At 43.5% G+C, this 27,700-nt stretch overlaps 1 protein-coding gene across 5 annotated transcripts in view; it reads left to right on the forward strand.

Annotated features, from left to right (window-relative positions):
• The window catches only part of lzts1 (leucine zipper tumor suppressor 1), a 44,684-nt gene extending 18,163 nt beyond the window's left edge, over window positions 1–26,521 (forward strand). For 4 of the 5 annotated variants that reach the window (XM_062961020.1, XM_008116028.3, XM_008116029.3 and 1 more), the window contains 3 exons: window positions 8,542–9,021; window positions 13,362–14,192; window positions 15,418–26,521. In XM_062961020.1, coding sequence (XP_062817090.1) covers window positions 8,677–9,021; window positions 13,362–14,192; window positions 15,418–16,086 — 1,845 coding nt within the window. In that variant the 5' untranslated portion in view covers window positions 8,542–8,676 and the 3' untranslated portion in view covers window positions 16,087–26,521. The remainder of the gene's footprint in view (window positions 1–8,541; window positions 9,022–13,361; window positions 14,193–15,417) is intronic. The other variant, XR_506919.3, reaches the window with a different exon arrangement.
• The last annotated feature ends 1,179 nt before the right edge of the window (window positions 26,522–27,700 follow it).

Below are 27,700 nucleotides of genomic sequence, written 5' to 3' on the forward strand. Positions count from 1 at the left end.
GATCATTTGAGTCACCGTCCTCTGGACACATTCCAGCTTGTCAACATCTCCCTTCAATTGTGCCCAGAATTGCCCACAGTATTCCAGATGTGGTCTGAGCAAGGCAGAATGACTTCCCTGGATCTAGTCACTATACTCCTATTTATGCAAGCCAAAATCCCATTGGCTTTTTTAGCTGCCGCATCACATTGTTGGCTCATGTTCACCTTCCTATCCACGAGGACTCCAAGATCTTTTCCACACACACTGCTGTCGAGCCAGGCGTCCCTCATTCTGTATCTGCATTTCATTTTTATCTGCCTAAGTGGAGTGTCTTGCACTTGTCCCTGTTGAACTTCATTTTGTTAGTTCTGGCCCATCTCTCTAATCTATTAAGATTATTTTGAATGCTGTTCCTGTCTTCTGGAGTATTGGCTACCCCTCCCTATTTGGTGTTATCATCATCATCATCATCATCATTTAATTACTTATTAATCGCCCTCCATCCACGATGCTCTAGGCGATTTACAAGATAAAATTGTAAAGGATAAAAATATATACATACAAATATTGATAAAATTAACATTGAGTGCTAGAGTAAAAGGCCCTAACTCACGCATGGCTCTCATATGGGGCGGCAAGGCATTCCATAAGGCAGGGGCAGAAATAGAAAAAGCTCTGTGTCTGGTCCTTTCCAAGTGCACTTCTCTAGGACCCGGTATATAAAGTAAGTCTCGTTGGGACGGTCGTTGCGACCTCCGATGATGGGAGAAGGAGAGACGGTCCCTAAGGTACGATGGGCCCTGGCCGTAAATAATTTTAAAGTTCAGAACTAGCATCTTATATAGACCACGGTAATCAGTTGGAAGCCAATGCAGATGCTGCAGCACTGGTGTTATATGACATTTCATGGATGTTCTTGTGAGTAGCCTGGCTGCCGCATTCTGAACAATACAGAGCTTTCGGGTCGTGGACATCGGAAGGCCAACATACAGGGCGTTGCAATAGTCCAGCCTAGACATGACCGTGGCATGGAGGACTGTTGCCAGAGCCTCATCAGAGAGATAGGGTGCCAGTTGCCTCGCTTGTCGTAGATGGAAAAAGGCCTGTTTGCTGGCAGCAGCGACTTGAGCTTCCATTGTCAGCTGCGAATCTAAAACGACACCCAGGCTCTTAATGGTAGGCGAAGGAGATAGGGCAGCACCATCGAAGGTGGGTAGCAAATGGGTCAGACCAGTCGAGCGGCCATGCCAGAGAATCTCGGTCTTCGCCGGGTTCACCTTCAGTCTACTAGCACGTAGCCAGTTCGACAGAACCTCCAGACATAAGGTAAAATTGCAAACTTGATGATCATGCCTTTTAACCCTTCATCTAAGTCATTAATAAAGACGTTGAATAGAACCGGGCCCAGGACCAAACCCTGCAGCACTCCACTCATCACTTCTTTTCAGGATGAGGAGGAGGCGGTGAGCATCCATTGGGTTCATTCTCTTGACCAATTACAGATCCATCTTACCGTAGTTTTGCTTAGCCAACATTTGACTAGCTTTTTTGGCAGACGTTCATGGGGACCTTGTTGAAGGCCTTACTGAAATCCTGATATGCTACATCCACAGTGTTCCCTGCATCTACCCAGCTTGCAACTCCATCAAAAAAAATCCAGGAGATCCAAGGAAATGAGCATAGACTGGTCGTAGCTCTGATTTTCATTAAAGAGCAAACCACTGAAGGGTCACATTAATGCAGATCCCCAATCCCCAGGGATTCATCAAGACCTTTAGAGAAAAAGCAGGGGCATAATTAGTGCCAGTTCAGTTATGGCATTTGTTGCACATCAGCTGGAAGACGGAAATGCTCTCTATAATTAAATGCGCTGAAAACATCTCCCTCCCTTGGACTATTTAACTTGGGTTTACAGGTGTGCTAGTTTTTTGCAACAGAATGGCTGCACATGTTTTGAATGAACACAATGTTCTGAAGATGAGTCATTGAGGAGCCGAGGATCTAGTGGGCTATGGACTCTGTGATCTTTTGCATTGTAATAAAAGGTGTGGGTGGGTGAGAGGAGCTAATGGGGAAAATGTTCCCTTTGGGGACTCTTTTTCTGCTTTGTGACTTTGGCTATTAGCACAAATAGTGTGTTGATTTTCAAGGTAGAGGACCCACTGCTCCCAGGTTTCTGATTCCTGTTTCCATTCCCGCATTTTGGTCATGTCGCATCCATCCAATGTTAGTGGGTCTTCCAAATGCTCTCCATTGAGCTGACATGAAGCACGATGAACTCCCAGTCTGTTTGAGCAGCTGGAAGACGTAATTTAATCTGAAGTGCTCTTTCTAACTAATGATAGATCACAGTGGTTTGTGTGCGTGTGTTCCATTGTGCGTATCTGAGCGCCACGAATTCCCACCAATGCTCTTATTGCCCACTATCAAAATAATCCCAGTGAATGTCAGCAGAATGAATGGGGCTGATGAATGAAAGTGAACGAAGGTCTTGTAATGGGGCTCTTCATCCACTTGAAGGAGAGACAATTATGCACTCCCTCTTTCAATAGGTGTCTGTTTTAAATCCATCCCATGAATGTTAATGGAGGGGAGATTATAGGGGGTTGTGACAGACTCTGCCAAAATGGGGTCATGGTACTTAGGCTTAAATTTCTCCGCACCTGGACTGAAACTGGTGTACTTCCACTGGAGATGTCTTTCTAAATCTAATATCCTCTGATATCTTGGAGTACAACTGTTATCGTTTTTAGATAGCTGAGGCGGTGAGAGTTGTAGTCAATATATTTGGGAGGGCATCAGGTTGGTGAAGGCTGGCTTGCACCATTGTCCTGCAAATAATAAATATTATGTGTATCTCAGCATCAGTCTTGCAGATTAGTCCCAGATTGAATGTACCTCTTTGGTGTGGGAGGGGTTATAGACATATAATTGTACTGAGCATGTTCAGACTCAGGACTCCATTTTGTAGTCAGTTTGCATCAGACCTCATGGTAGGTAGATATTTGTCTGCATCACACCTCAGTGGAGGTGGATGCATGTTGCTGTTTTGGACTTCAGTAGAGAAGTATGACTTATGGACTTTAGTAAGTACAACTATACCTAAAGACTGTGGACTAGTGATAAAGAATGATACCTTGTGTACACAACAAAGAGAATAAACGTACATCCTATTTGTACCTGAACTTCAATAAGAAATGTACCTGTATGGTGAATTAATACAAGATGTTTGTGAGTAAACAGGATATGTCATTTTTCAAAGAAGACTTTGTTGTTGTTTTTTTAATCTCTGAGTGCATATTTTAAACTAAGAGGTTTCAAGAAAGTGTATATCTTTTGGGCAATTATAACAACTGCAGTTTCAGCTTCAAAGTAACAACCACCCTCTGATAATCAAATATATTTTTATATCCTTGGTAGTTCAAAGACATGGTTCTTCAGTTTAACAGCTGAGTTACCTGTGTGCCATTACATGAATGCTTATGAATATCGCTTGTTCAGAGGGTTGACTTCTAACAACCTCATGCTTTTCTTCACTAGTGGTTTTCAAAAGGTGGTCTTCACATGTTCATGGAGATTCACATTTGCCAAACGGCTATGACATCATTTTTACTTTTCAATAAGGTTATGATTGTCATTTATTTCCAAAGGGATATGTGCCCAGAGACTGGGTTTAGCTATTTCCAATAACTCATATTCAATAGACTATTATAATGCAGTTCAAACTGGAATATATGGCAGAGTAGATGGGAACCACTGCACTCTGCTGACCCTTAGAACTGTCTGGCTGTATACATTTTTAGCAGTGTTTCCATTCATTTCCCTTCTCCAAATGTGTCAGAAACATTATATTAGTACTGACATGGATGGAAGGCGAGGAGGAAAAGATAGGTTAAGAAACAGTGGAAATGGGAAAGGGAGGGAGTCCCAATGAAATCATTCTCTCTATGGGTTCCCAAAATAGTGAGCCAGTGGCAATTCTTTTCCATGCTTTTCCATGCTGTCCGCTGTTTGCAAGGCACCATCATTGCATCCTTTGCTGAGGCCTTGTCCTGATGGCACCTATGCAGTCAAATCTCTATCTCTAATGCAGTCAAAAAGCTGATTGAACCGTTTCCCTAATACAAAGAATGCAGCATTCCTGTATTTGTGCAGGAACACAGAAATGAGCAGTGTGCCTTTCTAACAAGCTACCCATATGGTCCATTATCTGTCCTCCTCTTCTGACCCGCATTGATTAATTTGGTTAACAGGCTCTTGAATATCCTGTTAAGGGTCATCCAGCTGGAGAGAGCTACCTCCCCCTCTCAACATGGAGCATCAGACCCAGGCCCTGTCCTTTCTGCACACGTGGGCAGTTCACTCTCAGCTCCCTAATGCATGTATGACACTTGTCCAGGCATTTTTTTAAAGGTCTTGAAATTACACACTTTTGACTTGATCGCCCCCATTTTATTTTTATGTTTGTTTATATTACCTTCCCTAACTGGTTACTGCGGTGTTTTTGTATTTTGTGTTTTTAATTCATTTATTATATCTGAATGTTATGTTTGATATTGTCTTTATACTGGTTTTATCTGTCATATTTTGTTTTTGTTTGGGCTTGGCCCCATGTTAGCCGCCCCAAGTCCCTTTGGGGAGATGGTGGTGGGAAAGAAAAATAAATTATTATTATTATTATTATTATTATTATTATTATTATTATTATTATTATTATTATTTTATTATGACACAGCAAACAAGATAGATATGCTGGATTTCGTATCACAAAATCACAAGTCGAACACTTCCCAAGTGTCTAGGACTGTGTGATGTATTTTCGGGTGATACGTGCAGATCCCAGTAGGGTGGCCTTTTGCAGTTGACAGATCATAATTTTGTCAATGTGTATTGTTTCCAAATGCCGGCTGAGATCTTTTGGCACGGCACCCAGTGTGCCCATCACCACCGGGACCACCTGAACTGGTTTCTGCAAGAGTCTTTGAAGTTCAATCTTGAGGTCCTGATAGCGGCTGAGTTTTTCCTGTTGTTTTTCGTCAATGCGACTGTCACCTGGGATGGCGACATCAATGATCCAAACCTCTTTCTTTTCCACAACTGTGGTGTCTGGTGTGTTGTGTTCCGGAACTTTGTCAGTCTGGATTCGGAAATCCCACAGTATCTTTGCGTGCTCATTTTCCAATACTTTTGCAGGTTTGTGATCCCACCAGTTCTTTGCTGCTGGGAGGTGGTACTTGAGGCATAAGTTCCAATGAATCATTTGGGCCACATAGTTGTGCCTCTGTTTGTAGGCTGTCTGTGCGATTTTCTTACAGCAGCTGAGGATATGATCAATGGTTTCGTCGGTTTCCTTGCACAGTCTGCATTTTGGGTCATCAGCTGATTTTTCGATCTTGGCCTTAATTGCATTTGTTCTGATGGCTTGCTCCTGGGCTGCAAGGATCAGGCCTTCTGTCTCCTTCTTCAGGGTCCCATTCGTGAGCCAGAGCCAGGTCTTCTCCTTATCTGCTTTTCCTTCAATTTTGTCAAGGAACTTTCCATGCAATGTTTTGTTGTGCCAGCTGTCATTGTTATTATTATTATTATTATTATTATTATTATTATTATTATTACTAGCTTTGCCCGGCCACGCGTTGCTGTGGCTTATGGGATTCCTTTGTTGGCCAGATGGAATTGCAGTGAATAGCCTTGCAGTCTCAAAGCCTGGCCGTTTTCTGGAGTAGCTGGAGCTTTTTGTTGTATGAACGTAGAGGCATGGATGAGGGGTTGTGCTGCCAAGTTTAGTGTTTCTGGGATGTGTAGTTTTGTTGTTTTGTCCTAGGCCGAAATTTCATTACCCTTTTATATATATACTAGCTGTGCCCGGCCACGCGTTGCTGTGGCGAAGTATGGTGGTATGGGAAATAAAGTATTGAGATATTGGTGGTAGTTAAGGTAAAGGGTAAAGGTTTTCCCCCTGACGGAGCTTAGCCTTCTAACTGGCAGCAATTGGATAAAAACAATTATTCCTCTCCCTCTAATTAGGACTTTATTTTTCTTTTCTTTTTGTTGTATGAACGTAGAGGCATGGATGAGGGGTTGTGCTGCCAAATTTAGTGTTTCTGGGGTGTGTAGTTTTGTTGTTTTGTCCTAGGCTGAAATTTCATTACCCTTTTATATATATATAGATAGATTAGCATAGCCAGGTGCTTCCCTGGTATTAGGGAGTCTGCATCCCCAGTTACAGTTACGCTCCATATGCTCACATTAGCTTTCTCCCTATAGTCAGCAGGCAAGAAAGATATAATCTTAGAGTTTTACAAATCTCATCATTGTTTGCCCTTCTCCATATTCCCTTGCTGCTCTTCCCTATTTGCATTACAATGACCCATCTACTATCCCTGCTCCCCCACTTTTCCGGCGTGTTGTGCCATAATGGACATGTACGATACAACCAGTGCACGATACAACCAGTGTCTGGGCAATTATTTCCATGGTTGATAAGGCAAAAGCTTGTGTCATTCCCTAGTTGGATTCTATTATCAGTTACTTGCATTTAGTTGCTCCCTGCCCCATCAGAACTTGGAGGAAACTGTTTGGGTGGAAGGAGCTGGCCTTGGTATCTGCTGGGGAGTTTAACACCCATTGTTTGGAGAACGGAGAAGCTTATAGAGAGCAGTGGGAAGCCGAGTAGCAACTACTCCACCGTCCTGCTGTAGTGCAGTCTTTCTTGCCCTTTTCCCATCCTCCAGACCCACATTGGCACCCAGATGGGGTTCATTTTGATAATGTGCATATTTTTCTACCCACCTGCTTCCACTCCTGCATCCAAACGCATTAGAAAGGGATCTTCCTTGTTCTCTCTCTGTGCTGTCAATTACCAAGAGGAACACATTGAAATTGTAATAAGGATCATTTTCTTTTTTTATGCCAGAGGTAAAGGAAAAAAAACCCAGTTCTCTGAGCACCTCTGAACTGTAATGACAGTAATAATACACTGTGTTATTATCCAATACCGCTTGCCATCCAGACGTGAGCAGTAATTAAGGACTGTAGTAACATCCATGTTAAGGTCAGAAAATTACAGGGAGAGCAAAGAGAAGGGTGCTTATTTGGGAATAAGGATCAAGAGAAATCTGGGAAAACCATCAAGATGGGAAGAAACTGGTGGTGAAGAAGAAAGCATGTCATGCCGCTTTCAAGGCTTTACTTTACCTTTCATGGATTTCAGTTGATTTCTTCTGATGCATTGGCAGCTTCTGCTCTGTGTTGCATTTAATGAAATGGAATCTACAAAAATTCATGCTAAAATAAAACAGTCTAGGTGCTACTAGATTTCTCCCTTTCTCCCCTCCCTCACTTTTTATACTGATTGTGTTGTGGAAAGCTTTCACAAATATATAAACCTCACTTTCCTAGTTTCCAAGAGACCTCACACCTCTGAGGATGCGTGCCAGAGATGTGGGTGAAACGTCAGGAGAGAATGCTTCTGGAACATGGCCATACAGCACAGAAAAGTCACAGCAACCCAGACCCTTTGTTTCTTCAAAAGTGCATCAATGTGGGAATAATCTTTAAAGTGGTTGAGCTGTTTGTTAGGGCCATTTGAAAATTCAGACTGACCACCTGCTGAGATTTGCCTCATTTTAAGTCCCTTCAAGGCAACTGCAACTTAAAATTGATTAAATTCATGAATTCAAAAAAATATTTAAAAGTGTGCATTCAAAGCAAAAATATATGTAAAGTCTTCTCTCATTTGGCTTTTGCAACAAAACATTCCTTCCCTTCACCTCACCATCACTGTAGTTTTCTTTAATAATTTGTCTATAATACAAGTTTATAATGGTGTTCTATGCAGTCATGCTGGCCACATGACCTTGTAGGTATAACTCTTCCTTCTCTTTGCTCTGGATTGTTTGTACCAGGATGGCCAATGCTTGGGTTTTGGGAGTGGGAACTGTATTGCATGTCTCAAAACAACATCACCCTCACTACCGTTGCAAAATTCTAAGCCATGCAAAATGTGCCAGTAAAGCCTAGCTACAACTGTGCTAACTTTCTGTAGTGGAAGCGGATGCCAGAGTGTCCTTAGCACCATAGGCTGCTACCTCCCTTCCAGTGCAGAGTATCTTGTTCCTTTCCAGAAGGATAGGAAAAGGTGACAAAAATAGTGGCACAATTTCAGCCGCACATTTCTGCTTACCTGCAAGATTATCAGTTTCAGCAGAGAAAGGGATAAAGTAATGCATTTGTCTTGTATCTTTTCCCCATGTTGCAGGAGGCTGGTGCAGGTAACTATTCATCTGCTTGTTTACTACAAGGCTCTTCTTCTCAACCCTTTGGATTTATGAGCTTGTTGTAATACCAGTTTACCAATGTTTATGAGACTAAAATCTCTGCAATTTCCATTTCATAGCCAGGGAGGTAAAATAAGAGACCATAATTTATCCAATCATACAACCTGTCACTGCCTAAAATGGAGCTTAAATATAGATCTTCCTCATTGCTGATTATATGAAGATTTTCTAAGCTGACTTTGCTGTTCTCATGAGTTTTCACATCCTTCTTTCTTCTGTGCAGGTCTGTCGATCCTTGGCAAAGTGAAATTTCTGCTATGACCACAACACCGACCTTCTCTCCCAGCTGTCAGGACGCCCATGAAGACATAACCAGGGCACTAATTGTTCTGAGTATAGCCTCCACCCAGGAGCCATAATGGGAAGTGTCAGTAGCCTTATCTCTGGGCATAGTTTCCATAGCAAACACTGCCGGGCATCGCAGTACAAGCTGCGCAAGTCATCCCACCTGAAGAAACTGAACAGATATTCGGATGGGCTGCTGAAATTTGGCTTCTCTCAGGAAACTGGCCACAATAAGTCCAACTCAAAGGGCAACAAAAATGAGGACTTCTTTTATATTAAAGTCAACCAGAAGGCTCAACGGACAGACTACGCGCCACTCTCTGGTGGGGAGCTGGGGAGCCAGGCTGCAAGGAGCAGCGTGGACTATGGCACCGGAACACCTGCTAAACTCAAGCCAGTCTCCAACCAGCTGGAACTAGTGAGTTGGTCAGAGTATCATGAGTATCTAATCTGTATTAATTCAAGAAAAACCCTGATGGAGTCCAGCATCCGTCTTCCCACTATATAACCAGTTCCACCTGGGAACTCCAGAAGCATGGCGCAAAAGCCATCAACATTTCTCACTTTTTTATCCTATCCTGTGTTGTAGTGTTTACAAAGTTGAAGCCCTGAAACATTTTGATGAGTCAGGACTATGATATTATCTGCCCACCTCCTTTTAATTTCCCTATTCTTTCAAAGATTAACTGCAGGCCCAATAATTGGAAAGGAAATCAATTTTCCCAGCAACAATGTATTGTTACCAGCCATGCAGACAGAGTAATGTGGGGTGTCTTGATTGGGCATTAGCGTTAGGAACAAATCTGTTGTGTTAAAGATGTAAATAGCTACAAGCGTTTAGGCACATATTATGTGTGCAGAATATGAATATATATATGTGTGTGTGTATAGCTCTATCTATATATCTATATCTATACCCATGGAGCCCCCAGTGGCGTAGTGGGTTAAAGCCTTGTGACTTGAAGGTTGGCTTGCTGACCTGAAGGCTGCCAGGTTCGATTCCAGCCTGGGGAGAGTGTGGATGAGCTCCCTCTGTCAGCTCCAGCTCCATGCAGGGACATGAGAGAAGCCTCCCACAAGGATGGTAAAAACATTTTAAAAATCTGGGCATTTCCTGGGCAACATCCTTGCAGATGGCCAATTCTCTCGCACTAGAAGTGATATGCAGTTTCTCACTCCTGACACGAAAAAAAATCTATATATCTATCTCCCTTTGGGTATGGTGTATTTAAAAGGCTACACTTCAAAACCTATCACTGTATCATCATCCTCATCAAATATGAGTGACTGCTCAGTCCACTTTATTGCCACTCTGGGTTTTCCTGCTGCTCATCCCACAACTTCTCAAAATTGAATGGGCGCTCTCTCAGTGTCCAGTTCAGTACTGGTAGGGTTAGAATCATAGAATAGTAGAGTTGGAGAAGACCTCATGGGCCATCCAGTCCAACCCCCTGCCAAGAAGCAGGAAATCACATTCAAAGCACCCTCAACAGATGGCCATCCAGCCTCTGCTTAAAAGCCTCCAAAGAAGGAGCCTCCACCACAGTCCGGGGGAGAGAGTTCCACTGCCGAACAGCCCTTCTCACAGTGAGGAAGTTCTTCCTGATATTCAGGTGGAATCTCCTTTCCTGTAGTTTGAAGCCATTGTTCCATTTCCTAGTCTGCAGGGCTGCAGAAAACAAGCTTGCTCCCTCCTCCCTATGACTTCCCCTCACATATTTGTACATGGTTATCATGTCTCCTCTCAGCCTTCTCTTCTGCAGGCTAAACATGCCCAGTTCTTTAAGCTGCTCCTCATAGGGCTTGTTCTCCAGACCTTTGATCATTTTAGTCGCCCTCCTCTGGACGCTTTCCAGCTTGTCAACATCTCCCTTCAACTGTGGTGCCCAGAACTGGACGCAGTATTCCAGGTGTGGTCTGACCAAGGCAGAATAGAGGGGGAGCATGACTTCCCTGGATCTAGACGCTATTCCCCTATTGATGCAGGCCAGAATCCCGTTGGCTTTCTTAGCAGCCGCATCACATTGCTGGCTCATGTTTAACTTGTTGTCCACAAGGACTCCAAGATCTTTTTCACATGTACTGCTGTCGAGCCAGGCGTCCCCCATTCTGTATCTTTGATTTCCATTTTTTCTGCCGAAATGAAGTATCTTGCATTTGTCCCTGTTAAACTTCATTTTGTTAGTTTCGGCCCATCTCTCTAGTCTGTCAAGATCGTTTTGAATTCTGCTCCTGTCTTCTGGAGTGTTGGCTATCCCTCCCAGTTTGGTGTCGTCTGCAAACTTGATGATCGTGCCTTCTAACCCTTCGTCTAAGTGGTTTATAAAGATGTTAAAGAGAACCGGGCCCAGGACGGAACCCTGCGGCACTCCACTCGTGACTTCTTTCCAAGATGAAGACGACACATTTGTGAGCACCCTTTGGGTTCGTTTGCTTAGCCAATTGCAGATCCACCTAACCATAGTTTTGTCTAGCCCACATTTTACTAGGTCGTGAGGGACTTTATCGAAGGCCTTACTGAAATCTAGGTACGCTACATCTACGGCATTCCCTGTGTCGACCCAACTCGTAATTCTATCAAAAAAAGAGATCAGATTAGTCTGGCATGACTTGTTTTTGGTAAATCCGTGTTGACTATTAGCAATAACTGCATTTGTTTCTAAGTGTTCGCAGACCACTTCCTTAATGATCTTTTCCAGAATCTTGCCTGGTATCGATGTGAGGCTGACTGGACGGTAATTGTTTGGGTCGTTCTTTTTTCCCTTCTTGAAGATAGGGACCACATTTGCCCTCCTTCAATCTGCTGGGACTTCTCCTGTTCTCCAAGAACTCTCGAAGATAATTGTCAGTGGTTCTGAAATAACCTCAGCTAGTTCCTTCAATACTCTTGGATGTAGCTGATCTGGCTCTGGGGACTTGAATTCGTTTAGAGCGGCCAGGTGTTCCTGGACAACTTGTCTCCCTATTTGGGGTTGGATTTCCCCAAATCCTTCGTCCATTTCATGTTGCTGAGGTTGAAGATGGCTTTCTTTTTGTGAGAAGACCGAGGCAAAGAAGGCATTAAGCAGTTCTGCCTTTTCCCTGTCCCTTGTCGCCATCACCCCATCTTCTCCTTGCAGAGGCCCTATCGCCTCCTTGTTCTTCCTTTTTCTACCAACGTAAGCAAAAAAGCCTTTTTTGTTGTTTTTAATGTCCCTGGCAAGCCTGAGCTCATTTTGCGCTTTAGCCTTGCGAACCTTTTCCCTATAGGAGTTGGCTATACGTTTGAATTCTTGTTTGGTGATTTCTCCCCTTAACCACTTCTTGTGCATGTCTCTTTTGAGTCTTAGAAGTTCTTTGGATATCAATTCTGGCTTCTTTGCACTTTTCATATTTTTTTTCTTTGTTGGCACTGTTTGTATTTGCGCCTTGAGTATTTCACTTTTAAAAAAACTCCCATCCACCCTTAACTCCCTTGTCTTTTAATATTGGCGTCCATGGAATGCCACTCAGTATTTCCTTCATTTTTTGGAAGTCAGCTCTCTTAAAGTCCAGAATGCGTGTTTGACTTGTCTTAGTTTCAGCCTTCCTTTGTATGGCAAACTGCAGGAGCACATGGTCACTTGCCCCTAAGGATCCGACGACTTCTACTGTATTGATCAGGTCTTCCACATTTGTTAAGATTAGATCAAGAGTTGCTGATCCCCTTGTTGCCTCTTCTACCTTCTGGACCTTAGAATTGTCTGCAAGGCAAGTGAGGAATTTGTTGGACTTTGTTCCTATTCAACTTTGAGAAGCTGGAAGAGGAATAGGTCCTCAGAAAGTAGGGAGAGACAAGGTGCCACCACTTGTGCAACACCGAAGATGGGGCTGATGTTTGCAACATATGTGTTTCTAGTTTATTTGGTTTATTAAAAGTGTGATCTATGGGCTTCAGAAGAAAGGCTGTAGGACAGCCTGGATATTGACCTCAGGTGCCATTCTTTTTGCTATCGTGGAACATTCTGTAGTCTTCATTTCCTCAATCATGGGAGAGTGAATAGGCTCCTAGTATGGGTAGACCTTTAGATCTGTAGAATCCATAGCCCTTTCCATGCTTATCTGCATTGCTTGAAGAACTTTGAGACTAAATATTGCTCTCAATGGGAGAGAAATAATGAGGAGCAAATGCCATTTCCCTCCCATTTCTGCTCTTAAATAGGCCAGTCATTGCTACCTGCAGTGCTCCAGCTTTAGGGATAGAATTACCATGCAGCAGGCCTGTAGCAAGGGGGGGTAGGGGTTCAACCCCCCCCCCCCCCATTTTTCAGGTTAAAAAAAAAACCTGGTTTACTTATGATTTTTAACTGGTTAACCAAATCCCCATGCTAAGTCTATGAGACGCAAAAAATTAAAAGTCCCTCCAGGCACCATCTCAAGCAGATATTAACTGGTCTGTAGCCAGAGGGGGGTGTTTAGGGGTTCAACCCCCCCCCCCAAATTTTCAAAACCCTCCCCGAACTTTTTTTCTGGCTACGGCCCTGCCATGCAGGCATATCTGATAAGCATCTTAAATGAGGTAATTACCTGTTCAGATTGGGGAGGGAAGTTGGGGTATGAATGGAATAACTAATAGTATTTTAAGGATCATCTATTAAAAATAATAGCTCACTGTTTTTGCCTGCATGTGTCCATTTGAGAAAGTGAGAGACGCGTCTCTTCTTCAGGAAGAGGCAAAAAGGGCCCATTGCTGGATACTCCTGGACCTGTGCTAACTGGCTGATGGTTGTTTCTTTCCAGGGCCCAGACAAGAATATTGCCAGGCCAACCGCCTTCAAGCCTGTACTCCCTCGCTCCAACACAGTCCTCCACTCGTCTCCAGAACATGGTAGCCATACCTCTCAGTCGCTCCAGTCCCAGGACAAAGCTAAAGATGCGGACCTTAAGGCAGCCTTGTGCTCTGGTGGACTATCAGACTCAGGAAGGAACTCCATGTCAAGCCTCCCTACTCACAGCACAGCCAGCAGCTACCAGTTGGACCCTCTTGTTGCCCCAGTGGGACCCATTAGCCGGTTTGGGGGCTCTGCCCACAACATCACTCAGTGTGCCATCCTTCAGAACAGTAACATGATGAGCCTTAAGGCCTTGTCATTCTCTGACGGCGGCACCAAAATCCTCAATCCAGGCAAAACTGCTGCTGCAGCTGCCCATCCCCAACCTCCTGAGAACTCCTGCATCCGCTCCCCAATCTCCACAGAGGAATCAGCCATCCAGGAGTTGGAGCAAAAGCTGCTGGAGAGGGAAGGTGAGTTGCAAGAGCTCCAAAGCAGCTTTGAGGAAAAGGAGATCACCTCCTGCCAAAGCTATGAGGAAAAGCAGAGGCGCTGCAGGGATGAGATGGAGCTGCTAAAGCAGAAGTGCAACAACAAGCTCAAGCAGAGCTCACAGAAGAGCCAGCGGGCGCAGCAGCTCCTGCAGCTCCAGGTCTTCCAGCTGCAGCAGGAGAAGAAGCAGCTCCGAGAGGAACTGGCCAACCTGATGAAGGAGCAGGATCTCCTGGAGACCAAGCTTAGGTCCTATGAGAAAGAGAAGACCGCCTTTGCTCCAGCACTGGAAGAAACACAGTGGGAGGTGAGATTGCTTGTTTGGTAGGAACTTCTTTTGATCTTTATACAGGAGCTGTGTTTGCATACAAACAGGGTGAAAAGTCTGCATTGGGATTAGATAACTGAACATGCAGAAACCATCCTTGCTTAAGTCTCATTTATTCAGACTGGCCCAGGATATTAAGAAACAGATGGTACATTATAACCCCACACGTGTGGAAACAGTATACACAATTTTACTTATTCTCATCCAACAAAGTATGTCCTCTGCATATTTACTAGGCCTTCCAATGTGACTTTGTGATATTCTTGGGCCAGAAGCACTTCATTTCAATAAGGTGTATCCACACAAAGGCCAAGAACATATTCCCTGCAAATATAAGGGGTTGTACCATACCTGTGTCTTGATGGGGTTGACCTCTGAAATGGACAGGGAACCACAGCTCTTTATGACCTCCTTGTATTTTAGGCTCAGTTTCCAATGGGTTTTGCCCACAGCTCCAGCCAGGAATCTTTGCCATTTCTCTCTTTACACACAGGCTTGCCTTTTTATTGCGAAATAGGAATTGCTGTGGGCCCCCCTCAACAGTGGAGCCTGAAGAAGACTTGTAGTTACTCCTTCAGTAGTAGATCAGGAATGCAAAGCCTCATTATTTATCAGAAATGTCTATAACTTCCTATGATCATGTTCACATGACTATTTAACATTTTCTTGGTGTTGAATATTATGGCACTAATCCAACATCCCATCAACATAAGTGTAAATATCCTCATGCTGATTTATGCTACACAGAGCCATGTATTCCTCTGGTCACCTACTTATAAGTTTCTGATAATATCCCATGCTTTGCAATAGATATAGATATTCAGAGAGAAAAGGCTACCTATTTCTCCTATAGTCAAATGCAGCAGAACTAGGAGTTCAGGCCCTGCCCACCTAAAATTTTAAAAAGGTTGTTTTAGATCACAACTCCCAGAATATCCCACTATCGTAACTAATGGTCATTTGTACTGTTGTTCAAAGTAACATTTCTGCACTATTTTGTTAGCCTTGTATCCTTTTTGGTACACCATTGTCATGTGCCTCTGACAGATTATTCCTGAAGAGATGCAGTCTCCACCTCTGGTTACCCACTTTTTGATCTATTCTCATAAATACTGCACACCTGTGGTGGCAATGCACTCAATTTGGATGCTGCAACCAGCCAGTGTCTAGCAGACAGTCTGACACTTGTCTTGTATCTTCACAGGTTTGTCAAAAGTCTGGGGAAATCTCTCTCCTTAAACAACAGCTGAAGGAATCCCAAACAGAACTCAACAGCAAGATCAATGAGGTCCTCAACATGAAAGCCCAACTGAAGGATGTCCGAGGGAAGATGGAACTACTAGATATGAAAATCCAGGATTTGGAAGAGTCGCTGCATGCCAAGGCTGTGGAGTTGGATGTGAGTGAAAATGAGCTTCAGCGCAAGAAGAACGAGTCGGAACTGCTGAGGGAGAAGGTGAACTTGTTGGAGCAGGAAATTTCAGAGCTCAGAACAGAACTGACAATCCTCCGAGAGGAGATGAAGTGTGGAATGGCCCCCGGAAGCCTGGAGGCCAACGTGGCCGAGGATGCCCAAGCCCTATGGAGAGAAGTGGAGAAGCTGAAAGCAGAGTTGCAGGAGGAGCGGAACAACAACGAGCACATGACAACTGGCTTCCAGCAGGAACGACAGACCTGGAAAGAGGAAAAAGAGAAAGTGATCCATTACCAGAAGCAGCTGCAGCAGAGTTACTTGCACATGTACAAACGGAACCAGAATTTGGAGAAGATGCTTCATGAGTTGGCTTCAGGAGAGGACGGCAAAGAGCCCTTAGAGCTTGACCTCCAGGGCACTGATGTCCCTTATGAGGACATCATTGCCACTGAAATCTGAAGGGTGCTCAGTCTGCTTGCCTGCTCTGGAGGGGGTGGGTCACTTTCAACCAGAGGGCTAACTTAAATCCAGGAGAACCACTTGTCCATTGGTTGAAGTTCTTAACTGGCCAAAATGGATCACTAGCTGTTGTCATGCCTCATGGGCTTGTGTGGTGAGGCATTGTCCCCAGTTCATCATGCCCAGTGCATTTCCCTGGAAGGGAGGCCACTTCTAATGTATTTTAAAGAGAGACAAAGGGTGTGCATTGCTTATTGCCCATTCTATCAAAGTAGAATCAACCCCCAGTTGATTCTCTGGTAAAAAAAATGCAAGTATCTCTGTTCCAGATGGAACAGGTGTCTCCCTCTTACCTGCAACTCAGGTGCCCATTGCCAAGGGATGCTGGGAAGGAAAATTTAACTCTATGTGCCCCCCCCAACAGCCATATAAATGTCATTACAATTCTCCTAGAGTTTTTAAGCTGTGCAACAAGAAGTGCTCATGTTCCAAAAATTTCTTGGTTGCCATGTTGAAGCACCTTGGGAAAAGCCTTTTGACTCTTGATTCCTTTGGTTAAGAGAGATTAACACATGCACACATAAATACAGAAATATGAATGTGGCATCGTGGGTCTTCAAGATATCTTTTCAATTCTCATTGGCTGAAGTGAGAGCTATACTCTTCTAGAGTGAAGAGGATACAGTATGAAGAGGATTCTGGGGCACCTCGAGTGCAGATGCCTCAAAGCAAGGCTAAATTATCATGGGACGGTGACATCCATCATCTCTAGCAAGCCAAGGGATGATGTATTTTGTAGTCTAATGTTGTCTAAAGGGCCACCAGTATCCCACCTCTACGTTGGAAGCAGGTGGCATTTTCTTCTAACAAAGAGAAAAACAGCTCTGCTCTGGAGTCTTCCTGAGGAGTCTTCCCTTTCTCCAGAATAGCCACCCAAAGTGTTCTAGGCTCCTAGAAGCCATAATCTGGTAATCCGTCAGTGGATTGTTTGTGCCCGTGGCTCATCATTCAGTATTACCGAAGCAGGCTAGCAGTGGGAGAGGTATATTTTTATGTTTCTGTTGTGGGGTGGGCAGAACTGAAATGTACTTGTGATTTTGGAATGGGAATGTTTATAACTGTTGATCTAAAATGTGGATATTTTTATGGATCTTTTTGGTATAGTGTTTACGTTTTCACATTCACTTCTTGTTTTGGGGCCACACAAAAGTCTCTTTGCCCTTCATCAAGTCATTTTGGGGGGCTGTGAAACATCAATGTAATAGGCAGTTGTGCGTATGCATGAGAGTGTGCCTGCAGATAGTACGGATGAATGTTTGTGTGGTCTAGTTTGTATTCTACACCATGCCATCCATTTATTCCATGTGGCCTTCTGGGACATGCCGCACCAAGAAAGGAGTTGCAGTGTCATTGCTGAAGTGACACTGAGATGAACGAGAGTTCCTCACTAGACAAGAATCATGGATGATTTACACAACTTATTTAAAGTCATCAGTTCAGAGACCTGTAAGCAATGGGTTGCAGATCAGTCACCAGTTTAGAACCATAACAGACAGTGGTTCTCAACCTGTGGGTCTCCAGATGTTTTGGCCTTCAACTCCCAGAAATCCCAACACCTGGTAAACTGGCTGGGATTTCTGGGAGTTGTAGGTCAAAACATCTGGGGACCCACAGGTTGAGAACCACTGATTTAAAATGTTCATGTATTCATTTTAAGGTGGGAGTAACCTATGGGGATTAATGCAAAAAGAGTGGTATGGATGAAGCTATTCATTGCCCACTCCAGCCCAGCCAACATGTGCATGTGGACACCGCTATGCTCTTACACTTCCTCCATGTATTGTGTTGATGGCTTCAGTAGGAGAACAAGACTCATCATAACTGTAAACAGGATCCCAAGGCAATGGAAAGCATGCTATCATGACAATTGTATGTGTGCCTCTTCCCTCAGGAGCCATTCATGTGTTCCTCTTTCCTTACTTATTCTCTTCCCCTCCATGATCCCAACTCCACACAGTAGATCTTGTTTGTTTATTTATTTATTTATTTAAAACATCTGTATTCTACCTTTTAAAAAAATCTAGAAGTTTTAACCAAAAAAATAAAACCATATATCTGTTTTCAGTTTAAAAAAATTAAAAATGCCAGTTCTGAATGTATTTTTTTAAAAAAAAACAACAACAACAATGTACCAACAGAAGCAGCAAATGTATTTTTTTAAAAGCTGGGATAGTTGAAGGCAGAGGAAGAAATCGTTAATCAATAAGCTTAAACCTTCCCAGAAAGGAAGGATTTCCCCACCCTCCTGCAACCTTTTAAAGGGGGGAATGATCATCTCCTTTATTTACTTACTTACTTACTTACTTACTTACAGTGCTTATATTCCGCCCTTCTCACCCAAAGGGAAGTCAGGGTGGATTACAGAACACATATATGGCAAACATTCAGTGCCGTGAGACATACAGGACAGATAACAGATAGAGGTGTGTGACATTTTCTCATCTTCGGCATCCTGGAGGTTGTGCTCGATTCTGGCCACAGGGGGTGCTGTTGCTCCATCCTCCATATCGAAGCGTCCTGATCATAGACTTCCTCCTTTCTTTTGATTGCCGACATTTTCTAGTACAGTAGAGTCTCACTTATCCAGCAGAACCTTGGATAAGCGAATATTTTGGATAATAAGGAGGGATTAAGGAAAAGCCTATTAAACATCAAATTAAGTTATGATTTTACAAATTAAGCACCAAAACATCATGTTATATAACAAATTTGACAGAAAAAGTAGTTCAATACGCAATAATGTTATGTTGTAATTAGTTACTGTATTTACGAATTTAGCACCAAAATATCGTGATATATTGAAAACATTGACTACAAGAATGCATTGGATAATCCAGAACCTTGGATAAGCGAGTCTTGGATAAGTGGGACTCTACTGTATTTCCTTTTTATTTCCCGCTTAAGCGGTACCTACTTTATCTACTCACAGCTGTTTTCGAACTGCTTAAGTGGGCAGTGAGCTGGGCTGAAGGTCGGGTGCTCACCCTGACTCGGGTGCCGACCTGCCAACCTTTCAATTGGTAAGATTTATTGCCACTGTGCTAAAGCCTGGTGCTTAGGAAGAGAGATGCACAGCCTGATCACAGTTGCACAAAACTGAGCATTTAAAAATCCTTAAAAATAGCACCCCTTGTAGATCTATCAAAAATTGATCCCCTGAAGCAGATCCTTCTGCCTTGGAGTGGACCGAGCTTTGACTGTTCCTTGTCGGCAGAGCAGGGGGCTTCCCCCTCACTGCCCCTGTTTACATTTATGTACTGCTTTTCCAGCAATACTCAAATTGCTGTAGAAGAAAATTAATTTCTCCAGGCACATGAATTAAAATAAAGTAGGAGGCACAAAAAAGAGGCAACAAATAAAACGAAGGGCCCAGCATAAGGCAAAGACCCAAATTGATTCAATGAAAACTTTTTTGACCTGTTCTTTAAGTGGTTTTCTCTTGTCACCAGTAAGGAAGCCCAGGAATGGGCAAACTTTGGCCCTCCAGATGTTTTGGACTCCAACTCCCACCATTCCTAACAGCCTCAGACCCTTTCCTTTTCCCCCTCAGCCACTTAAGCGGAAAGGGCTTGAAGCTGTTAGGAATGGTGGGAGTATTGGGAATTGATGAGCCGTTAAGCTGTACCCTTTAAGAGGTAAATTCCCATTAAAATAGCAGAGTAAAAATGCAGCAGTGAGACTTATGCGGTGTGAGTTTTGGAAGGCTTCTGTGTCTTCAGGAAGGCAAAAGAATGCAAAGTTAGCTTTAAAGTTTAAAAGCATTTATTAAGGTAAAAAGAAATCCATTGGTGGATAGAAAAGGTTTGGAGCTCTCTAATCTGTTCTAATACACATAGATGGATTAAAATAACAAAGGTCTAGATAGCTACATCTTGACTAGTAGAGGGACAAAGTGCGTCCTCTCTCTGGAACAAAGCAGGAAGCAGGAATGGCGACCAAACCTCATGGGTCGCTTCTTCTCTAGGGCCATAAATATTCCAAAGGCCAAATTGGGAAGTTACGTCAACCCTAGGAGAGATCACATTTCTAAAGCATCAAAGGGTGGGGTTGACCTAAACAGGACAGGAAGGAGGAAACAATAGTAAAGCCTAATCAAAGCATGCATGGAACTGGGGAAGGTGTCTCTAACTCTTTTCTAGGCTTCCTATCTAACCATAGAGACTTAAGGATGACATTTTTCCAACAGGGAGTTGGGTCCAAAACATCTGGAGGGCCAAAGTTTGCCCATGCCTACTTTAGCCACAGCCAAAGTGGCTAAAGGAGGCTGCAGTTTCCATCATGGCTCTTGAAATGTCATTCATGTGACAATAATAACAACAACAACAACAACGAAAACCTCCATGGAGAAGTGGGCAATTCAAAGCTAATAAAAGCATCTTGAAATTGTATCCTTAAGAGATCAGCACAGCATTTAACAGATGGCAAAGTCGCTGTTGTGTTGGTTTAACATACTGACCCCACACCGACTGCTGCATCTAAGAACCTATTTTTAGTAACTCCCATTTAGACTATGAACGTGGGTCTCGTGTTGTGAGCCAAGTTCTTGGTATGACCGCTACCACCGTATGTTAAGCCAAGTCCTGATTTTCTGCACTTAAGTCTAAACGTGCCAATTTTATTTTATTTTAAGCCAAGTTTGGCACTCATTTTGCCTCTTATAATATCCTCATACATCTTCCAAAATAAGGCAGAAATGCATCTGCTCTTCCTGCTCATCTCATGCAGGGTTGTCCAAATGCAAAATTGACCTGCCAAACTCTGAACACAAAGGCAAACCTAGGGTTTCTCAACACCAATAATGGTACAGGGTTGGATCCAACCTAATTTGCACTGAACTTTGTGCCCAAATATATTCACGATTAACCAGAGTCCCCTTGATGTTGATGGGTCTTGTTTGTCGAGATCAAGGGAACTTCAGTTAGTTGTGTGTAAATTGGTTCGCAGCTGGATAAGGAGCCATGGTGGCACAATGGGTTAAACCCATTTGCTGGCTGGACTGCTCACCTGAAAGTTAGGTTGCTGACCTGAAGGTTGCTGGTTGGAATCCATGAGACAGGGTGAGCTCCCATCTGTCAGCTCTAGCTTGCAGGGACATGAGAGAAGCCTCCCAGCAGGATGGCAACACATCCAGGCATCCTCTGGGCAACGTCTCTGTGGACTGCCATTTCTCTCACACCAGAAGCGACTTGCAGTATGTTCTCAAGTCGCTTCTGACACGATAAAAAAACTAGATATCAGAATCTATACCAATGTTTTGTGATTCAAAACACCGTCTAATATCTTCTACAACCAAAGAATTATTGTTCAGCATCTTCGGAGGCACCATCTAGGAAAGAATAATCTGCACAAGACGTGTACATTCTACACTCATTTACTCTGAACATTTGAAGCTTTCTGAAGATGATTGAATGCTCTTTAGTGTTGCCATATCTCCGGGAAAACCAGACAAACAGCCTGGTTTAGTTCCTGTGCAGAGATTTAGAGGCTTGTTATATAGCATGGGAAACCTGTTATGACCTGGAGATAAGCATAATCCTTTGTTGCTGAAGATCTGAGGGCTGTCACTTAAAAGAATTACAAGAGCTGGTTTAAATGGGTGAACAAGTTGTGCTCTTCCAGATGTGGTCGGAGTGCAGTTCCCATTGGCTGCTCTATCTGCAGCATAGTCACTGCAGTCCAACAACATCTGGAAGTCACAGGTTGACCATTTTTCATTCCAAATGTGGGCACTTTCAAGGTTGCTTATTGAATCTTTCTCTGATTGGCTTGTATAGGACTTTTAGTCAGCTGTCTCTAGTTTGGAAAAGACTAGATGAAATGTCCTCTTCCACGCAAAAACAATAAAGGAGGACACATCTTATTTCACATCTGATCAGCCTAAACCTTCTTTCAATGTCTTCTATTTTGTGGTGCTTTTTGGAAGTTGGCGTTTGTATGGGTGTGCTTTCAACCACCTATCAATTTGTGGAAATTCCATTATTACGTAGGGTTTTCTTGGGCAAGGAATACCCAGATGTGGCTTACTATTGTCTTCCTCTGAAATGCAGCATAAAGCAGCTTAGTTTCCTTGGTCTCCCACCCAAGTACTGAATAAGTCCAACCCTACTTAGCTTCTGGGACAGGATCCACACTGCCATACCATCCAGATTCAGACTGCAGATTAACTGCAATGGGTTATATGGTATTGTAGCACTATCTTGAGATCAAATGGAACGTGGATATTACTAAGAATCGTATTTACTCCATGCAGTCTCAAACGTAGACAAATGAGACTGTTTAGATGACAAATCCCGGGCTGTTGCCCAAAAACTTAACTTCCTCACCCTCTGCGAATGATTGAGATCATTGCAAAATTGCACTGGCAATTATAAATCATCCTTGGGCTTGTGAACATGAAAGCCTAGTAGTGTTCTCCTCCCCTCTGCCAGCCAGCCTCTTAATTGGGTTTAAGCACATATGTTTCTGATTAGCAAAATTTGCATTGTTCTTGGCAGTCTTGGGAGGGGAAAACCCAGCAGCCTGTGCTCCCAGCAAAACTGCTGGCAGCCGGGGGGGGGGGGGGGGGGCTAATTGCCTTTGGGATGGCAGAGTCCGCCTGCTGTCGTCCTGCTGAGCTAGTGATGGTTTCCTGGGGCGCCTGGCTTTCCTTTCTCTTCCCACTCACCTCGCCTTAGGCCTTGGGTACCAGCTGTTGGCTGGCATTAACATGAGAGGGGTTTACTATATTTGCCTATTTCAGCCCCTTTCTTTCAAAGTGCTTCTAATACACATTTGCACATCCAGTTGCTAACCCTGCTGCAAATCAAAAAGTGACATGGTTGCATCAGATTTTAGTTTTTGTAGTTAGTAAAGGTAAAGGTTTCCCCTGACGTTAAGTCCAGCCATGTTCAACTCTGGGGGTGTTGCTCATCTCCATTTCTGAGTCGACAAGCCGGCGTTGTCTGTAGACACCTCCAAGGTCATGTGGCCGGCATGACTGCGTGGAGCGATGTTACCTTCCCGCCGGAGCAGTACCTATTGATCTACTCACATTTGCATGTTTTCAAACTGCTAGGTTGGCAGAAGCTGGGGCTAACAGTGGGTGCTCATCCCACTCCCCAGATTTTTACCTGTGACCTTTTGGTCCGCAAGTTCAGCAGCTCAGTGCTTTAACACACTATGCATCTTTAATTCATCTCCAGCTTAGGGCAACTTGAAAGCAGATCTATCACAGGAATTTCCTGGAACAATTTCTTCTTCTGAGTCTGTGAGAGTGTGACTTTCCTAAAGTCATGCAGTGAATCTGAGGAGGGATTCAAACAGCAGTCTAGTCATAGTCCAGCACTCAAATATCTATACCATGCTGACTCTAGGTTTTAGCCAGAGACCTAGATCCCCAGCCTCATTAAAATAACTGGAATTATGTATGTGTTGATTCAACATTCAACAATTTTTTTTAAGGGATCAACTCTACTTGAGACCAAACAACAATATCAAAAATGAGGAGCATGTATCATGATATGAACCTTTTGTATTGAATATATTGTCCTTATAGCATGGATAATGTTTCCCCTGAAATCCATTCTGTTCCGATACTTGAACTGCAGAGTGCTCAGTTCTCTAATCGTAGCCATTCAGATATTACATTTAGGCTGGATATGTCAATGTGTTCACTACTGCAAATATTTCCATACTAATCTGGAGAGGAAGAGATGTTGGTTTGTAAACATTATCCCAGGAATTCTGTACATGGAAAATGTGCATCTACCAAGCCTCATGTCTATAGATCGCCTACTTTCCCCTACCTGCGTGCCCAGCCTATGCCCACTTCTATGCAGCTGTTGGTTTTATAATTGGGTGAAAAGATGGCCGTATATTTTTTCCACATTTCTTTTTTAAAAAATGTGTACATTTTATACCCGCACTCAAAACCCATGAGCATTGGGTTGTTGTATGTCTTTTGGGCTGTGTGGCCATGTTCCAGAAGTATTCTCTCCTGACGTTTCGCCCACATGTGGGCGAAACGTCAAGAGAGAGTACTTCTGGAACATGGCCACACAGCCCGAAAGACAAACAACAACCCTGTGATCCCGGCCATGAAAGCCTTCGACAACACCATGAGCATTGCTTGCAAACATTCCTCCATGTTGTAAACTGTGCTTGTAGGCATGCTTTGTGTCCATTTAAAGTGGTATTTCTCTCTGCTTTTCATAGAATCATAGAATAGTAGAGTTGGAAGAGACCTCATGGGCCATCCAGTCCAACCCCCTGCCAAGAAGCAGGAAATCGCATTCAATGCACCCCCGACAGATGGCCATCCAGCCTCTGCTTAAAAGCCTCTAAGGAAGGAGCCTCCACCACAGCCCGGGAAAGAGAGTTCCACTGCCGAACAGCCCTTCTCACAGTGAGGAAGTTCTTCCTGATGTTCAGGTGGAATCTCCTTTCCTGTAGTTTGAAGCCATTGTTCCGCGTCCTAGTCTGCAGGGCAGCAGAAAACAAGCTTGCTCCCTCCTCCCTATGACTTCCCTTCACGTATTTGTACATGGCTATCATGTCTCCTCTCAGCCTTCTCTTCTGCAGGCTAAACATGCCCAGCTCTTTAAGCCGCTCCTCATAGGGCTTGTTCTCCAGACCCTTAATCATTTTAGTTGCCCTCCTCTGGACGCTTTCCAGCTTGTCAACATCTCCCTTCAACTGTGGTGCCCAGAATTGGACGCAGTATTCCAGGTGTGGTCTGACCAAGGCAGAATAGAGGGGGAGCATAACTTCCCTGGATCTAGACGCTATTCCCCTATTGATGCAGGCCAGAATCCCGTTGGCTTTTTTAGCTGCTGCATCACATTGTTGGCTCATGTTTAACTTGTTGTCCACGAGGACTCCAAGGTCTTTTTCGCACACACTGCTGTCGAGCCAGGCGTCCCCCATTCTGTATCTTTGATTTCCATTTTTTCTGCCGAAATGAAGTATCTTGCATTTGTCCCTGTTAAACTTCATTTTGTTAGTTTCGGCCCATCTCTCTAGTCTGTCAAGATCGTTTTGAATTCTGCTCCTGTCTTCTGGAGTGTTAGCTATCCCTCCCAGTTTGGTGTCGTCTGCAAACTTGATGATCGTGCCTTCTAACCCTTCGTCTAAGTCGTTAATAAAGATGTTGAACAGAACCGGGCCCAGGACGGAGCCCTGCGGCACTCCACTTGTCACTTCTTTCCATGATGAAGATGACGCATTGGTGAGCACCCTTTGGGTTCGTTCGCTTAGCCAATTGCAGATCCACCTAACCGTAGTTTTGTCTAGCCCACATTTTACTAGTTTATTTGCCAGAAGGTCGTGGGGGACTTTGTCGAAGGCCTTACTGAAATCCAGGTAGGCTACATCCACAGCATTCCCTGTATCGACCCAACTCGTAACTCTATCGAAAAAAGAGATCAGATTAGTCTGGCATGACTTTTAGCTTTCTAGGAAGTGCCAGAAATAGATAGATGCCAGAATACCAAAGTGTGTCTGGTTCATGACATAATCTATGTCATTTCAATAGAGAAAAATGTAAAGGAAAGCCCACAAAGCACATTCCCTGCCTATTCCTCCCCTACCACTGTATGCTACATAATGTTATGAAATGGAGTACCTTCCCTTATGTAGCATACAGCGGTGGGGGAATCCATCCTTTCTCCATCACTGAGTGTGATTTCCTGAGAGCAATTAAAACATTTTTGGAGAGGTTCTGGTGGACCTTCAAATTTTCCCTTCCTTCTTTTTGTTGATGGCACCCTTTAGTATGCCTAGGAAAAAGACGAGGTGCGTAGATAATATTGTTTCTTCCCCTTTCCTTGCTGCCTGCTCATTGGGAGACAAGTAGCCAACAGTCGGCAACAAGAAGAGCTGAAGATGGTCAAGAATTTCCAAAATTAGAAGCCAGCCCTTGGCTTGGATGTGCCCCTCGGTAAGTGCCCCAAAATACCAGCCTATGCCCTGAGTCATCCTGACTGAGAGTCCCATTGCCCTGTGGTTAAAGCTGTTAATCTCAAATACATGAATGGTCTGTAAACCAAGACTCTGTTCCTAAAGTGCAGGAAAACATCATGGAGATGACAAGGAATACTGCCATATTCCACCTTCCCCATGTAATGACACTGAGGGCTGCCTTTGCACTAATGATGTGTTTCTAATTCTGACAGTACACACATTGTCAGCATGTCATTTGCCTGGCCTGTCCCAATCTGGGAGAAAGCTAGCACACTGGCTATATTATTATTATTATTATTATTATTATTATTATTATTATTATTATTATTATTACATTTAGTTCATGGCAGCTTTTTTAAAAAAAAATGTTTCGCTCTGGTGACCAATGTAAACTAATTCTATGTTTTTATGTATAAATAAATTTGTTTAAACCATATTCTTCCGAGTTTTGTTTTCTTGTGTTTCCTAAACTGGGAAATCCATGTGTGGTTTAGATTGTTATGGTTCAGCTACGGACTTAAATCTGGATCTTCTATCTCTTAGGTCAACACTCCAACTTACCAGTTCAATTAGATGTTATAAACCACTGCATTTTATTACAGTATTTTTTTTTATAAGGATGAGTTGACATGCTCTCCCTTTTCCACTTCATGCCACAACCTCAATTCTTCAATATTCCACATAGCCAGCTTAGTTAAAAATCAAAGTACATCTATACTGTAGAATCAATGCTGTTCAACAGCACTTGAACTGCCACTCTTTGACAGAGAAGGCAGCTACAACTATTTATTTATTGTGTCAGAAGTGAATTGGCGGTACAGTTATAATGTATTTTTAAATACAGAGTCAGACTTGGCATTATACTAAATGTCCTTTCACCAGAAGCTGGCCACTTGGAGTGCCTCTGGTGTCGCTGTGAAAAGGCCCTCCATTGTGCATGTGGCAGGGCTCAGGTTGCATTGTAGGACGTGGTCTGTGTTTTGCTCTTCTCCACACTTGCATGTTGTAGACTCTACTTTATAGCCCCATTTCTTAAGGCTAGCTCTGCATCTTGGTGGTGCTAGAGCACAGTCTGTTCAGTACCTTCCAAATCACCCAGTCTTCTGTATGCCCAGGGGGGAGTTTCCCATCTGGTATCAGCCATGGATTGAGGTTCCAGGTTTTAGCCTGCCACTTTTGGACTCTCATTTGCTGAGGTTTTCCTGTGAGTATCTCTGTAGATCTTAGAAAGCTATTTCTTGATTTAAGGCATTGTCTTGCTGGCTGATATCTGAACAGAGGATGGGCTGAAGTTGTCAATGCCTTGGACCTTTTATCGCTGGCTGCTACTTCCCGGCGGATGTCAGGTGGTGCCATGCCGGCTAAACAGAATTATTTCTCCAGCAGTGTTGGGTGGAGACCTATTGCACCTCAATGCAGTTACAAGTCTGTACTGACCAATTAATGCATTCAAACTACATTATATAGCAGTGCAGATTGTGGCTTCCAGCTCTTAAGGTTGGAGGATTTCTGATTGTGGCAATGCTGCCATGAGCAGAAGACACAATTGTACTGAAAGCTGCAGTTACGAATCTGTCACTAGGTTACCAAACTGCAATATAGAAAAAATAAAATA

The sequence above is a fragment of the Anolis carolinensis genome, unplaced genomic scaffold, assembly GCF_035594765.1.
Source record: "Anolis carolinensis isolate JA03-04 unplaced genomic scaffold, rAnoCar3.1.pri scaffold_8, whole genome shotgun sequence".
Lineage (NCBI taxonomy): Eukaryota > Metazoa > Chordata > Lepidosauria > Squamata > Dactyloidae > Anolis > Anolis carolinensis.